Source organism: Bubalus kerabau, chromosome 15 (assembly GCF_029407905.1).
Source record: "Bubalus kerabau isolate K-KA32 ecotype Philippines breed swamp buffalo chromosome 15, PCC_UOA_SB_1v2, whole genome shotgun sequence".
NCBI lineage: Eukaryota > Metazoa > Chordata > Mammalia > Artiodactyla > Bovidae > Bubalus > Bubalus kerabau.
In genome coordinates, this window is record NC_073638.1 from 53,500,714 (window position 1) to 53,513,383 (window position 12,670).

The following is a 12,670-nucleotide window of genomic DNA, read 5'->3' on the forward strand; positions in this document are numbered from 1 at the left end:
GGAGGGCACCTCTGAGGATCCAGGAGACAAAGTATCACCTGCTCTCAAGAGGGGAGGGAAGGATACAGGCTGGACATCAGGAGGAATTTTTTGGAGCATCAGAGGTTCAGCATCATCTAGAGATTGAGAGTCTAGAACAGTGTTGTAGGGGACTCAAGGGCACCAGTGCACCTAAGGAATGTTCCCTGGGGCCACCGTGGTGCTGCTGGTGTCCCTACTCGCCAGGGTGTGGCTTCTTAGACTTGGCTGCCCCGAGCCAACCAGCCCCACTTCACTGAGTGCCTGGACGACACCCTGAGATGAGGACGAGATAGTGCCCTGGGTCAAAGGTGAGGCTGACCCTCCCACCCTCTGGTGGAGACTGAGGCTGGGTCTGAGCTTCCCAGGTGAGGTAGTGGACACCCATCTCAGTGCTGGCCCCTGGGGTAATAGGCACTGGTCACCTCCAGACCATGCCTGCCACCCCAATTTCCTGCTTGCTGGAAGGTAAGAAAAAGGAATGGCTCTGGCCCCAGTCTCTTCACTTGATCCTTGGGGATACTGAAGCCACCTCCCAAAAGAGGGAGATGAGCTGAGGACCAGCTAGGGGTGCATCTGATGCGGTTGACCTTGAGGACCCCCTTCTCACCTGGAAGCTTTCCTGGCTCTAAAACCTACTTTTGAGCTGAAGGTAGGCCGAGGCTGCTGGCAGGGTGGGAGCTAGAGGACAAGGTGGGGCCCTGGGTGGCCAATGAGGACAGTTCTGAGCTTGATCTCTTCTCACTCCGCCGCCCCTCCTCCGTGGGCTAGAATGGTGGGTGCTGCGGCCCAGGTCTCCGCCTCCCACCTGCTCCTGGAGCCAAGTCCCTGGACAAAGTCCCCTTCCTGTCCAGGAGGAACTGCTGTGACAGAGCCCAGGAACATTGTTCCTGACCACACCTGACAGAGCTTTCTGCCCCCACAAGGGAGGGAGGTTCTGTGGAGGCCTGGGGCACAGTCTGGCGGAGAGGGCCCCAGAGTGTTAGTTACAGCCAGGGCACTTAGCCTCTTTGGGCCTCAAGGATTCTCCCCAGTTGAGGAAGCTGAATACTTGGGAGGCTGGTAGGGCGTGGACGGCGGGAGCCAGGCCCTAGGAGGAACAGTTGCCTCGATGACCAGGGAGGAAATCCAGGCCTGGACCAGGACAGTGGCTTTGCCCAGAAGGGAGATTAGAGATGTTCTGGACATAAATAAAGCTGATAGCATGTGACGACGACGTGGATGGAGACTACATTATCACCCTCAGCCATCCTTCTGGGCCCACAGACCACTTAGCCCTGTTAAGTGGATGTAGGCACTGCCTCCTCCAGGGTGGGCAGGAGAACTTGGGGCTTGGTACCTGTGCTTTGGAGCCAGACCAAGTGTAAGTTCCAGCTCTGCCCCTCACTAGCTCTGTAACCTTGGCCAAGGTACTCGCCCTCCTCAGCTGCTCCCCCTCCCAAGGCCAGGGCTACCCACAGTGCTCACCTCCTGTCCTGCCGTGAGGATTGCCAGTCACCAAGCATAAAGCGCAGCACCGGCCACATGGTGGGCACTCGGCAGATGCAGCCTCCATCAGTCACGGCTTCCCTGCACTCCTGTATCACACACCTTAGCCCTGGCCCCTGACCCGGAGATGCAGCGTAGGTATCGCTTGACTGGTGAAAACAAGTTTAGAATCAACTTGGGAGAAGCCCAGGGGACACTCACCAACCCAACAGGTGTCTGTGTCTCCCTCTCCCAAGAACCACCAGTCTGGTCACTCCAGACTTTTTTTTTTTGGAAACTTTTTTAATAGTTATTGAATGTTCTACAGCTTACAGTAAATATCATAGTTACAAATTCTTGGCTTCAATCTTTCAGAGTGATCACTATCTGATCTTCAAAACAAAACGGAACAAAAACCCAAAAGAATCCAAAACAACAGAACAAAACCAGATTTACACTTCATACACACAAGCGAGGCCGCGGGGCTTTCCACTCTTTACACTCCAGGCTGTGTTTTGAAAACACCTATAAGTTCTTTGCTCAAACTACTTGGAAGACACCGGTCAAAGGTTTATTATTATTATTTTAAATGTTTTTCTTTTTAAAATGTGAGTTCCAATAAAATTTAAAAACTAGATTCCAACCTGTAGATTAAAATGAATTAAAAAATACAAAATCATATACAACGCTCTCTCACAGGGATGGTACATGCCACGAGAACAAGTTTCTCTGTCGTGTGATATGAACAGGGATGCAGATGCCTTTTAGTCAGGAGACGGGGACAGGCCCTTGGGCCTTTAAAGGTCATGACAGACAATGCCACATTGCTAGAGGCCTGGCCTTACCTCCCCTTGGGTAAGGAAGAGCTACAGTCCCACCATAGATCCAGACAAGCTGGCTGACCCGAGAAGGTGGTCTCTGGCCAGTCCCACTCTTTCCCTGACTCTCAGGCACGAGGAGGAAGGCTGGAGCCTGGAGATGCTGGTCTTGCTGGGGTCAGGCCCAAAGATGACTTCACCCATTTGAGACCTATGGGCTGGTACTTATCAGCAAAGCTGTTATATGTGTTCTCTTCAAAAAAGGAAAATAGCCCCTCTACCAGGAGCTGGACTGGGTACAGGGCCTCACTGCCACAGCAAGAAGACCTAGGGACTATGGATGCAGCCACAGGGAAGCAAGTGTTCTAGTTTCCCTTTCTGGCTTTGTGGCAGCCAGTCCCAATCACCTGGCCACTGGGCTGGACTCAACAGCACACAAGGTAGAAAATACCCATTGGACAAAGTGAGGGAGTGAGACCCAAGTCTGGCTCAGGCAAGATTGGTTATGGAATGCTGAAACTGGCCTGCCAGGAAATTTAAAGGCCAGGCCCTAGAACCATGTAAAGCCTAATTTCAGAAACAGGTTTTCTAGAAGGGACATGGACAGGTAAAGGACAAATCCTGCCGCCAACCTGGCACACCCAAAGGAGGCTGAGCTCTCTCAGGCTCAGCTGTGGAATCCAATGTTAGCCTGGCTGGGTCTCCACTGTGATCTAGCTTTTGGAGGTGAGTCTAGCCTGGATTCTTCTGGGGCTGGACACCGGCATGGAGCCTGACCCTCCACTGCCCAACCTGCCCCCTCTGGATTCCCAAGCTTGGCAATCAGCTGGGGACCACATGCCCTACAGTGCTGTGGAATACAGGGTGAAAAGCAGAGCTTTCATGTGTACTTTGAACTGCAATTGAGGAGCAAATGCCATGGTGACATCTCAGTGACTGATCCAGCCACAGTGCTGTGACCAAGACCGGTGCCCTCTAGGCCTCCCTCTCACCTCCCTCAGAGCAGAGCTGAGGGTCTGACATGCAGGGCTCCAGGCCTGATTCAGCCAGTGCCTCTCTGGACCTCTGGCTGAGTCCTGTCTACACAGTGAGGACATCAGAGTTCGACCAAAGGATCTGCACTACTCCTAGGCTCCGTGTGATTCATTTCTTAAGCGTACTTGGAACAAAGCCAGCCGCTCTGAAGACACACTCCCAGATCTCTGGAACATTTTGGGTGGCCAAGGGTAAGAGTTGGGATGAGGTGGAAGGACTGTACAGTGTCTCTCTAGATCCTGGTCCTCACTCTTGGGAAAAACAAACCCAGGGACTGGATTCATGTGTACTTTTGAGCATTCAGGGCTACACCAGGTCCCCTGGAAGTGCCAACTTACTGGGTCTGGATAGTGGGCCGGCTCTCCAGGGTCAGAAAGCAAGGGTACACAGGCTTCCTAAGGACATAGGTCTTTCAATGGACAGGTGCCCGGGGCTGCCCCTGAACACGTCTTCAGTCCTAGGCATCATGACCCCAAAGTGCTTTGCTCAAGTTAGGCCTCTTATTGCAAATTCCTGTCCTTCAAGTGCTGCCAGCTGGAACTGCCTCTGGGTTTCCAGGGCTCCTCATAAAAATCCGCTCAGCAGGGAAGACGGACTTCCCAGGTTTCCCTGGAGTGTTCCTCTGTTTAGGGGCAGACAGGTAGCCCATCCCTTCTGCATGCTGGCCACCAAGGCCTGCAGGTGTCAGCAGAAAGAGCAGAGGATTTGAAGAGTTCAAATCTTGGCTCTTTCTCTGATGAGCTATGTGACCTTTGGCAAGTCTCTTAAGCTTTCAGAGACTTAGTTTCTTCTATCTATAAAATGGGAATTTTGGCAATCAATATCAAAGTACTTCGTATACAGACAATAAACTGGACAGGTGAGTGTCCTTTTTCAATATATAGGGAGGGGGATATTCACTTTACAGTCACTGCCGGGAGAGAGAGAGGAAGAGCAGCAACTGTCCTGTCTTGCGGTGAAGAAAGGAAATCAATTTTTCCAAAATGTGGCAGAAAGATTAAATTTCAGGCTCTTACCACTTGGGGGCACTCCAGCTTCCAGACTCCAGCTTCCTGGGCCCCAGGCTAAGGAGAGGAGGCAGGTAGAAGTGGGGAAGCCGTGAGGGTTGGCTGGTGACTGGAACCACCTGCACCCCTAACCCTGCCCACCAAGCTTGTGGCACTGGTGAGAAGCAGTGGAATGGGGTGGAGAGGGCTTTGCTGGTGCCATGCTGCAGCTCAAATGTCATGTGGGCACACCCCTTGTCCTCTCTGGCTTGCTGGACTTCCTAAAATGACAGGGCCCCTCAAGCTTTGACCTTCTGTCCAGCTTGACCACTGGGCCATCCAGTATCTGTGGATAATGCTCATGGTACCTCCTGATGGATGCCTGTGATCCCACGTGTGCTCATCCTACCACAGGCACACGACTGCCTCGTTCTCCCTGGGCTCAGTCCCTCTGCAATGACTCCCCAAGCTTGGCCAGGCTTGTGGATCTCCATCAAAGCAAGAGGGTGAGGCCAGCTGAACTGGGGCTCCGGTGCTCAGCCCGCAAAAGGGGTGCTATGCCTGGGTTCTTCCAGACCCCAGCCTTTCCACACCTTGTTTTTGCCTTGGGGGTCTGTCCTTGATCTTGAATTACATACAAGGGCCAGGAGAGGGTGCACAGCATCGTGTTTCAGTCCACAAGCCTGTGTGTGGATTCAGACTGGAGAGAAAGAGACTGCAGACTAAGATTCAAATGGCTCTGCCACTTACGAGCAAGTCACTGCTTTTCCAAGTCTCAGTTTCCTCATGGATCAAATGAGAGAATCATCTGTTTCACGGGGTTAAGCCAGATGGATATGAAATTGCTTTGTGAAAAACTGAGGTACTAGATGTTAGTTTTTACATACTGGTACAGAATGAACAAAGGTAAAAAGGTAATTCCTAGATCTTTCCCCTCCTCTGGTTCTGCCCCAGCCCATCTGGAGGCAGCAGGGTTCAGGGGAGCCTTTTGGGGTGCCAGCATTCTGCTCACTTTGGGGCAAGTTCCCTTTCCTGCTATTAAATAGGACCAGTTTCTTCATTTGTCAAATGGGTGAAATAACTCTGACCTTGTCTTTCCTTCAGGGTCAGTTAATTAAAGGCTGTGAAGTGCTCTGAAGTCTATGAAGCACCTGACAAATGCAAATGTTTCCTATTATTATTATAATCCTTATTATTATTTTGGCATTTTCTAAACATGTATGACATAATCTAAAACAACCTTCACCCACCCTTATACAACCAGAGAGTAGGAGGAGGTATTTGCCCAAAAAAAGAAGAAAAAAAAGGATTAACACTGGAAAACTTTCTACTGTTTTAAAACAAAACCTTTTCAGCACCCCCGAGCAGACCATTTAGAACAGCGGGGCTTTTCCTTACTGGTCCTGCATTTCCCAGGTCGAGGATGCTGCTGGGCTGTGCACCCCTGGGAACAGCCAGATAGCCTCTGAGGTCCTCCTGGCCCAGGGGTTTCCTGATTATTTTCCTCCTTTAGGGAGACATGGGAGGTAGGGGTAGGGATATATCCACGTATGCATGAATTTAAAATGAAGAGAGTTATTTAGAAGTTCTAAATGTCATCAATGATCCCATTTTGTACAGTAAAATGTTCCTGTGCAGGCCGCTCCCCCTGCCACCAACCATCCCCAAAGGGGCTGCTAACCCCTCCAAGTGCCGGGTGCAGGGGGGCAGTGTTAGACAGCTGGGCTCCTGGCTGAGGCCTCCTGACCCAGGGGTCCCTCTTCTCCCCAGAGAGCCCATGTTTCCTCCTCTCCTCTCAGGATGAGGGGCTACTGTCTTAACAGCATGGACTCCTTTTCAGCCAGTCCACCTGCTCCTCCAAGGGCTGGAGTCAGGTATAGGATGAGAGGTCCAGATGTCTTCACAGAATTTCCAAATGCTATTTCCTCATTTGCAATTTCTGTTCCCGCCATCTGCCCCCATGTGACCTCGGCCAAGTCTTCAACCTCTGCCTTTGAAATCCATAGAGGAAAAGAGCAGAAACAAAAGCCCAGAGACTGTTCCAGAGCTCATCAGGTGTGGGCACTGCTGGCTTCATGTTTACAAAGCCAAGCCAATCCATCCCTAGGTAAACTTTTGTGGACAGCGTGCCCCAGGCAGGAAGGTTGCATTTAATGCTAATTTACTGCAAGGTCTAGGGAAGTCCTTTCCTCTTCTCTGGGCCTCAGCTTCTTTATCTGTCAAATAGGGGAATGGATGAGATGATTGCTAAGGTCCCTTCAGTTCCATGAGTCGATGAAATGTTTATTGCTATTGTTTCTCCTTCACTATCCTGACCTCCAGAGCCACCAGCACCCACCTGGAATGTGGTTCCTTCACTTTGGCCATGAATGGCACAAGGTAACCAAGAACTTAGCCTGTCTGCCAGTGCCATGGACAGACGGGTGAGCCCTGGCTCTGGGAAGGACAAAGGGAAGGGAGAGAAATGCCTTAGGTTTCCACTCTACTCAGGAGCAAGCTCCTCACCAGAGTGGATCCATGAAGGCCCAGAGGCCAAGGTCTAGAGTACACTGGGCACCTGGCCTCCGAGGCTTTGGGGGCCTGGGATCCCACCATCCTGCAGCTGCTTGGCAGGTCTGAGGTCAAAAATCACCTTCTGAGGAAGTGCCAGGTCAGTTAACATCACTGTGCAAATTAGAGGGTCCAGGCCCAGACAATTCGGCCAGAGACCTTACAAGCCAAAGCCAGCAGGCAAGGGCCTCTCGACTCTCTTCCCTCTGCCTTCCCACAGTGCGCCCCTCCCCCCACCCTCCCTCAAGTTCTCCCAAAGAAAAAATCTGGTTTTCCCAGGTTCTCATCTGGGGTATTATTAAGCTGCTATGAACGCTCCTACCTAATCAGGTGGTTTTGTTCTTGGTCTGTTGCTATGGTTCTCAGAAATATCAGAAGATATTTCATTTGTGTCAGGATACAGCAGTGTCTTAAACTAATCCTGCTTGAGAAAAATCGAAAAAGAAACCATCCCTCAGAGATGTGGCTTGCTTAACAGTTCTGAGTTCCTACCCTGGACCAAGGGTCACATCCACTATGCTCTTCAAAGGAAATCGCACCTTCAGCTGAACCACTGCAACAGACCCCACTCTCTGCCTGCCGCTAGACTAGGCTCCCAGGACTGAATGCTTGGGGAAGGAAAGGAGCAGAGAGGATGTGCCTGGTCAGGTAGGAGAAGGGTGGAGCTGCGAGGGCAGCGGCTCAGAGAGGGACACTGGGGAGAGGCAGGAGATTAGAAAAAGCAGCTTTTACAAAAACCAAAAATAAAAACCAAAACCGTTAAAGATGCATAAAGTGACCCTTGCACTTCCGTTGTCTCTTCTTGCAAATAGAGGTGGTGCTGCTAGGGAGCTGCTCCAGCACCTGTGTAAGACTTGAGTAGTTGCATACAATGTGTGACTCCAGGTCTAGGGGAGGAAGGGGAAAGCCATTAGTGACAGCGGTATTCCTGAGGCCCTTGGGGAGCTCCTGGACACCCTCCCCTCATGCTGAGAGCCCTAAATGGAGTCATCTGTGTCTTCCCAGTGGAGTGGCCCATTTCCCATCCAGTGCCAAGAGCTCTGGAGGAGGCGGCAAGGGAGACAAGGAGGCATGGCAGTGATTTTCAGTGACATCCCTGGAGCTCTACATGTCACTGGCACTGCCTCAGGATCTGCAGAGAACAGGGGTAGCCTAGTGGTGAGGGTGACCTAGGGCTTCTGCCTGGCCCCAGTCAGAGCCAACATCTGATTGAAATAAAACTTCATTGGAAGGATAGGCCCACAGTTAGAAGAAGTCTGAAGACCATACAGTAAAGAGCACAAAATTTAGTACTAGAGGATTGGAGTTCAAGTCCCAGGTTAGTTTTTACTAGTTAAGTGATACTAAACTATATATTTATCTGTAAAATAGAGCAATGATCCTTACTTCACAGAGCTACTGTGTGGATCATGAGATAACATATGTAAAGTATCTAGAATATATAGAAAATGACAGCTATCATGAAGAGTGATATTGCTGAAGCTGGAGCAGGAAAGCAACTGGTAACTGTCACTTAACCCCTGTTGACACCTGTGCTGCAGGCCAAGCCAGGGGCTCTGAGACAGTTCTGCAAGTTGGTCACCCTCCCACCTCCCACTCGGTCCTCACTCACTTGGATGGACGCAGGCTTTACCAGTGCGGGGGCACATAGCTGTACGCAGGGGTCCCTTGGGCCCTGTATGTTGGCATGGAGACAGGGTGTGCCCCGATCGTGGTGTGCTGGGGTGCAGTCAGCAGGGTACCTGAGCATCCGGAAGGAGAAGAGGAAACCTGATGAGGCCATCCAGGTGCTGGGACGAGGAGGAAGAGCCGTGATCTTTCACAGCTGCTCCCCGCCTGCTCATGAGCTGCCGCCTGCCCCACCCCACCTTGCCAGGAGCCATCTCCCAAGGGGAAACCTTCCTGATGCTCCAAGACAGCCAGTCTCCAGTGGCCTCCTTTCACTCTTCTCTGTGTGCTCCTCTTACTGCACGTCACACTGAGAGGTGTCTGCTGCTTAATATGGCGCTGGTCGTCCCACTAACCTAGCTGTTCTTAAGGGTAGGCCTCTGATTTGGTCTATCAGTATTTGGTCCCCAGGACCCAAACAATAAGGCTGGCACCCAGCAGATCTGCATCAGCTTGCTAACCTGATCTGGGAAGTGAGAGGCCTCAATGTTTACATTAGGGGCAGAGGAAAATCCCAACTCCCACCTCCTGCCCACTCAAGCCCTTGTACTCTTTTTCCCCAGAAGATGACCTCGCTGATTCTCTGAAAGTTGGGTCTCTCAAGGTTATTCAGAGCCCTCTTGTCTTCTCATGCTCTTCTTTTAATGCCAACTCATCCAAAGACTTCCCCAAACCTGCTCTTCCTCTGGTGTCTCTCCCTAACTCCATCCTCAGGGCTTCTGGAGTAAGCCAGAAATGGAGAAGGGGTCCTCCTGGACTCCTGTTTCTTCCAAGACTCACAATTAATTACCGGACAGGTCCTGAAGCTCCTGCCTGCTAAAGAACATTGCCCTGTGCCCTCCTGTTTGGAACTCTGCTGCTAGCAGAGTCCTAGCATCATTATCTCTCCTCTAAAGCACAGCTTTCCCCCCATATCCCCCCGACCCAGCTGTCTCCACCTTGCAGTCAGAGAAAATGATTAGACAAACCCTATCTCTCCCGTGCTTAAACCTCTTTGCTAGCTCCCTGTTACCTACATATTCGAGACTCTCCACCACTTTATCTCTGACAACTGCTCCAGCCACCCTTCCAACTCCATGCTCTCATTTTCTAAGTGATTTACACCATGTCCATTCTGTGAATGTGCTTTACTCATGTTCTCTCCCCTGGACTGCCCTTCCCTCTTTCATCTCTCTGATTAGCCTCTGTTCACCTTTTAAGGCCTAGCTCACTACATCCTCCATGGTGAAATCTTCCGCAGCCCTGTGGACAGAGTTAGAGGGCCCCTAGAACTCCCAGGCACAGGATTCTTCATGTTATGCTACAGTTGATTCCATGACTGTGTTTTCCACTCTGTCGTGTGTTCCTGGAGGAAGGGAATCGACACTGACAGATGCTGCCCTTACCTGCTGACATCGCCATGGTGGTGCCGGCCACCATTCCCATGGCCACGCCGTTGGTCCTGGGAGCGGCGACAGGCGCCGGGTAGATGGCAGAGGGAATGCTGTTGGGCTGGACGACCGTGGTGTGGTGGATGACATGGGGCTGGGCAGCATACACCGGCTGTGTATAGTAAGCTCCCTGGGGGAAGAGGGGCTTTTGTCACACCGGCTTTTGGAGAGGTGGGGAAAGAGGGGAGGGGAGCCTGTCTCAAATCTTAAGGGATGGTGTCTGAGAATCTCTGGCCCAGGGACACAAGGTCTGGGGCTCTGCTCATGGAAGCACCGTGCTGGTGTGAATGCTTCCATTTTACATACTGGAAAAATGTCCTAAATGCAGAGCACTTCCCCAAATGTCTCTTACTATATATTTCCTTTTAGGCAAAAAGGTTGACGATGGAGACAGTGGTCTGAGATGACATCCCACTGCCTGGATCACATGACTGCTTTCTGCCGTCACAGCCCACAGGTCTGCTGATCTCTGGGCAGAGTAGACAGAGGGCCTGGATCATCTTAATCTAGAGCTTCTCAAATGCTTCTACTAAATAATAACAAGAGCCTCTGACTGTGGACTGAGGTAGAGTGAGGGTGTGTATAGGCTGTAAGGTTACTGCTTCAGTGACACAAGAATGACAGCTGATCAGAGCCACAAACTCTCTTTTCCTCCCCCTCCACCCCACCCACCCAGGCTGGTGGCTCCTTTACCTGCAGAAGAGGTGGACCCAGGCTTCTACATGTACTTACCTGGGCATACAGATTCTGCTGGGGGTAGGCACTTCTGATTGGATACATGGCCGTCTGGTAGGGGTTGGGTGAAGGGGAGTAGGGGGGCGGAGCAGTATTACTCTGGGTCGGTGGGACCTTGTATGGTGTCCCCGCAGTATATCCTGTACCAAGGCAATAAGAGAGACTTCCAATTAGTTGGTAGAACAGCATCGCTGGGAGGCAGCAGGTCCCAGTCATGACTCCCCAGACAAGCATGGGCTGAATCCAGGCTGGAAACACAGATGAGAACAGACAGAGTACAGGGCTCCGCCCAGAGAGCCCTGGCCCCAAAGGCAGCTCCCTCAGTCCTGGTGCATAGGGCTGCATGTGTGGCATCTTTTATTTCTCTGTGTCTCAGGGCTCTGAGACACAGATAAGAGGCTGGGACCAGATGATCTCTTAAGCGGCCCTTGAAACTCGGACAGTCTAGGATTCTGAAACCTGTACCATGAGACAGGCAGGTACATGTGGATGGAAGACCCTCAATCTGCTTGCTCTATACTGCACTCTCTCTTCTTGCTTTTAAATCTCTTCACTCATTACCCTGGGGCATCTGCTGCTGCTGCTTCTGTCTTGCTTTCTCCCTTACTCTCTTTCCTCCTTATATCTCTCTCCCTTTATGAACTGCTCTCCACCATACTCCTCTTCTTCCCTGTCAAGTTTTAAGGTGGAAACCTCATAAAAAACACCATTCAGAGATCCTCCTTTTCTGAGATGCTAAAAAACTTTGCTCTACATGGCTGGCTTTTCCTCCCCTCCTGGGGCTTGGGGGAGGGCCACCGCTGCTTGAAAGACTGAAGTCAAGATAAAAAAGATTCACATCGACCTGGAACCCAGGCTACGTCTGGTCAGCAGGGTGGACAGAAGCTGGGGAGGGGGGCTGAGAAGTCAGGCTCCGAGAAGTTCACAATCAGCCATTCACACAAACTATGCTGCCTTTGAATTTCTGGAAAAGAGAGTCAGATCCTAAGTTCATAGGAAAAACCTGAAACATAAATCACTTAGGAACAAGGCTATGTCCTTAGAGAATCACAACATGGAATGATTCTATGGAAACTGAGCGATCATCAGGTAGCCTCACTCTCTGAGTTGAAGGGACAGTGCCAGGGGACCTTGGCTTTGGATCTCCAATGGGGTGTTGCTGGAGATTCTTCCCTGTGGTCCTCCATCCTGACTTGGTCTGGCTGACACATCACGAAACCTCTCTTGGCTTTAGGTCTTTTGCCTACAAGACGCTCAACAAGGACCCATTCAGTAACATGGAGCTGTTTTTATAAGAAGGAACTGGAGGCAGAGTAAAGAGGGTACTTTACTGGGGTAAAGAGAAGGGGTCCAGGCTTCAGTCCAGGCTTTCCTCCAATTTGCTGTAACTACTGCCAAGTCTCTGGGCCTTAGTTTCTTATATTGTAAAATCAGAAGGCTAAGAATGAAGATCTCTTCCTGAACTAAAATCCCATTGTTTTAAAGACACTGGTTCTCTTCTACCCTAACCCCCATTTAAAGCAGGCTGCCACACAGTCACAAATCTCTCTCAGTCACACCACAGCCTGGGCATACCCTGATGAGGTACTCAGGAGGATGTGAAAGCTACTGTGCAGTTACCACACAAGGCACTGCCAAAAGGTGCCCTGTCCTCTTCCCTGGAGTCATGCCATTTATCTTTCCACCTGTAGATTCATAGATTGTTCTGTGAAAAACTGGAGAAACTGATTTTGTGGTCAAATATGCTTGGGAAATAAGTAGCAATGAGAATGGAGTGGAGAAAAATACATTAATGAGAAGAGAGCATTGGTAAAAATTAGAAACTAACTGGAAATGGAGATGTGAGTCAGTTGAGGAAGAAGTCTACAGCAGATTCCTCCAAGAGTCTAGACCTTACAGCTAATCATGAAATGTGGTCCCGGGAGAAGCAGATACTGTGGGGGAAATCAAGGAGCGTAGGTTT

The 12,670-nt window shown here is 50.8% G+C and overlaps 1 protein-coding gene across 17 annotated transcripts in view; it reads right to left on the reverse strand.

Annotated features, from left to right (window-relative positions):
- Nucleotides 1–2,034: 2,034 nt before the first annotated feature.
- Nucleotides 2,035–12,670, reverse strand: part of FAM168A (family with sequence similarity 168 member A) — a 206,085-nt gene continuing 195,449 nt past the window's right edge. For all 17 annotated transcript variants that reach the window (XM_055549026.1, XM_055549039.1, XM_055549043.1 and 14 more), the window contains 4 exons: nucleotides 10,705–10,847; nucleotides 9,928–10,102; nucleotides 8,487–8,616; nucleotides 2,035–7,761 (listed from right to left, as the gene is read on the reverse strand). In XM_055549026.1, the coding sequence (XP_055405001.1) occupies nucleotides 8,504–8,616; nucleotides 9,928–10,102; nucleotides 10,705–10,847 (431 nt within the window). In that variant the 3' untranslated portion in view covers nucleotides 2,035–7,761; nucleotides 8,487–8,503. The remainder of the gene's footprint in view (nucleotides 7,762–8,486; nucleotides 8,617–9,927; nucleotides 10,103–10,704; nucleotides 10,848–12,670) is intronic.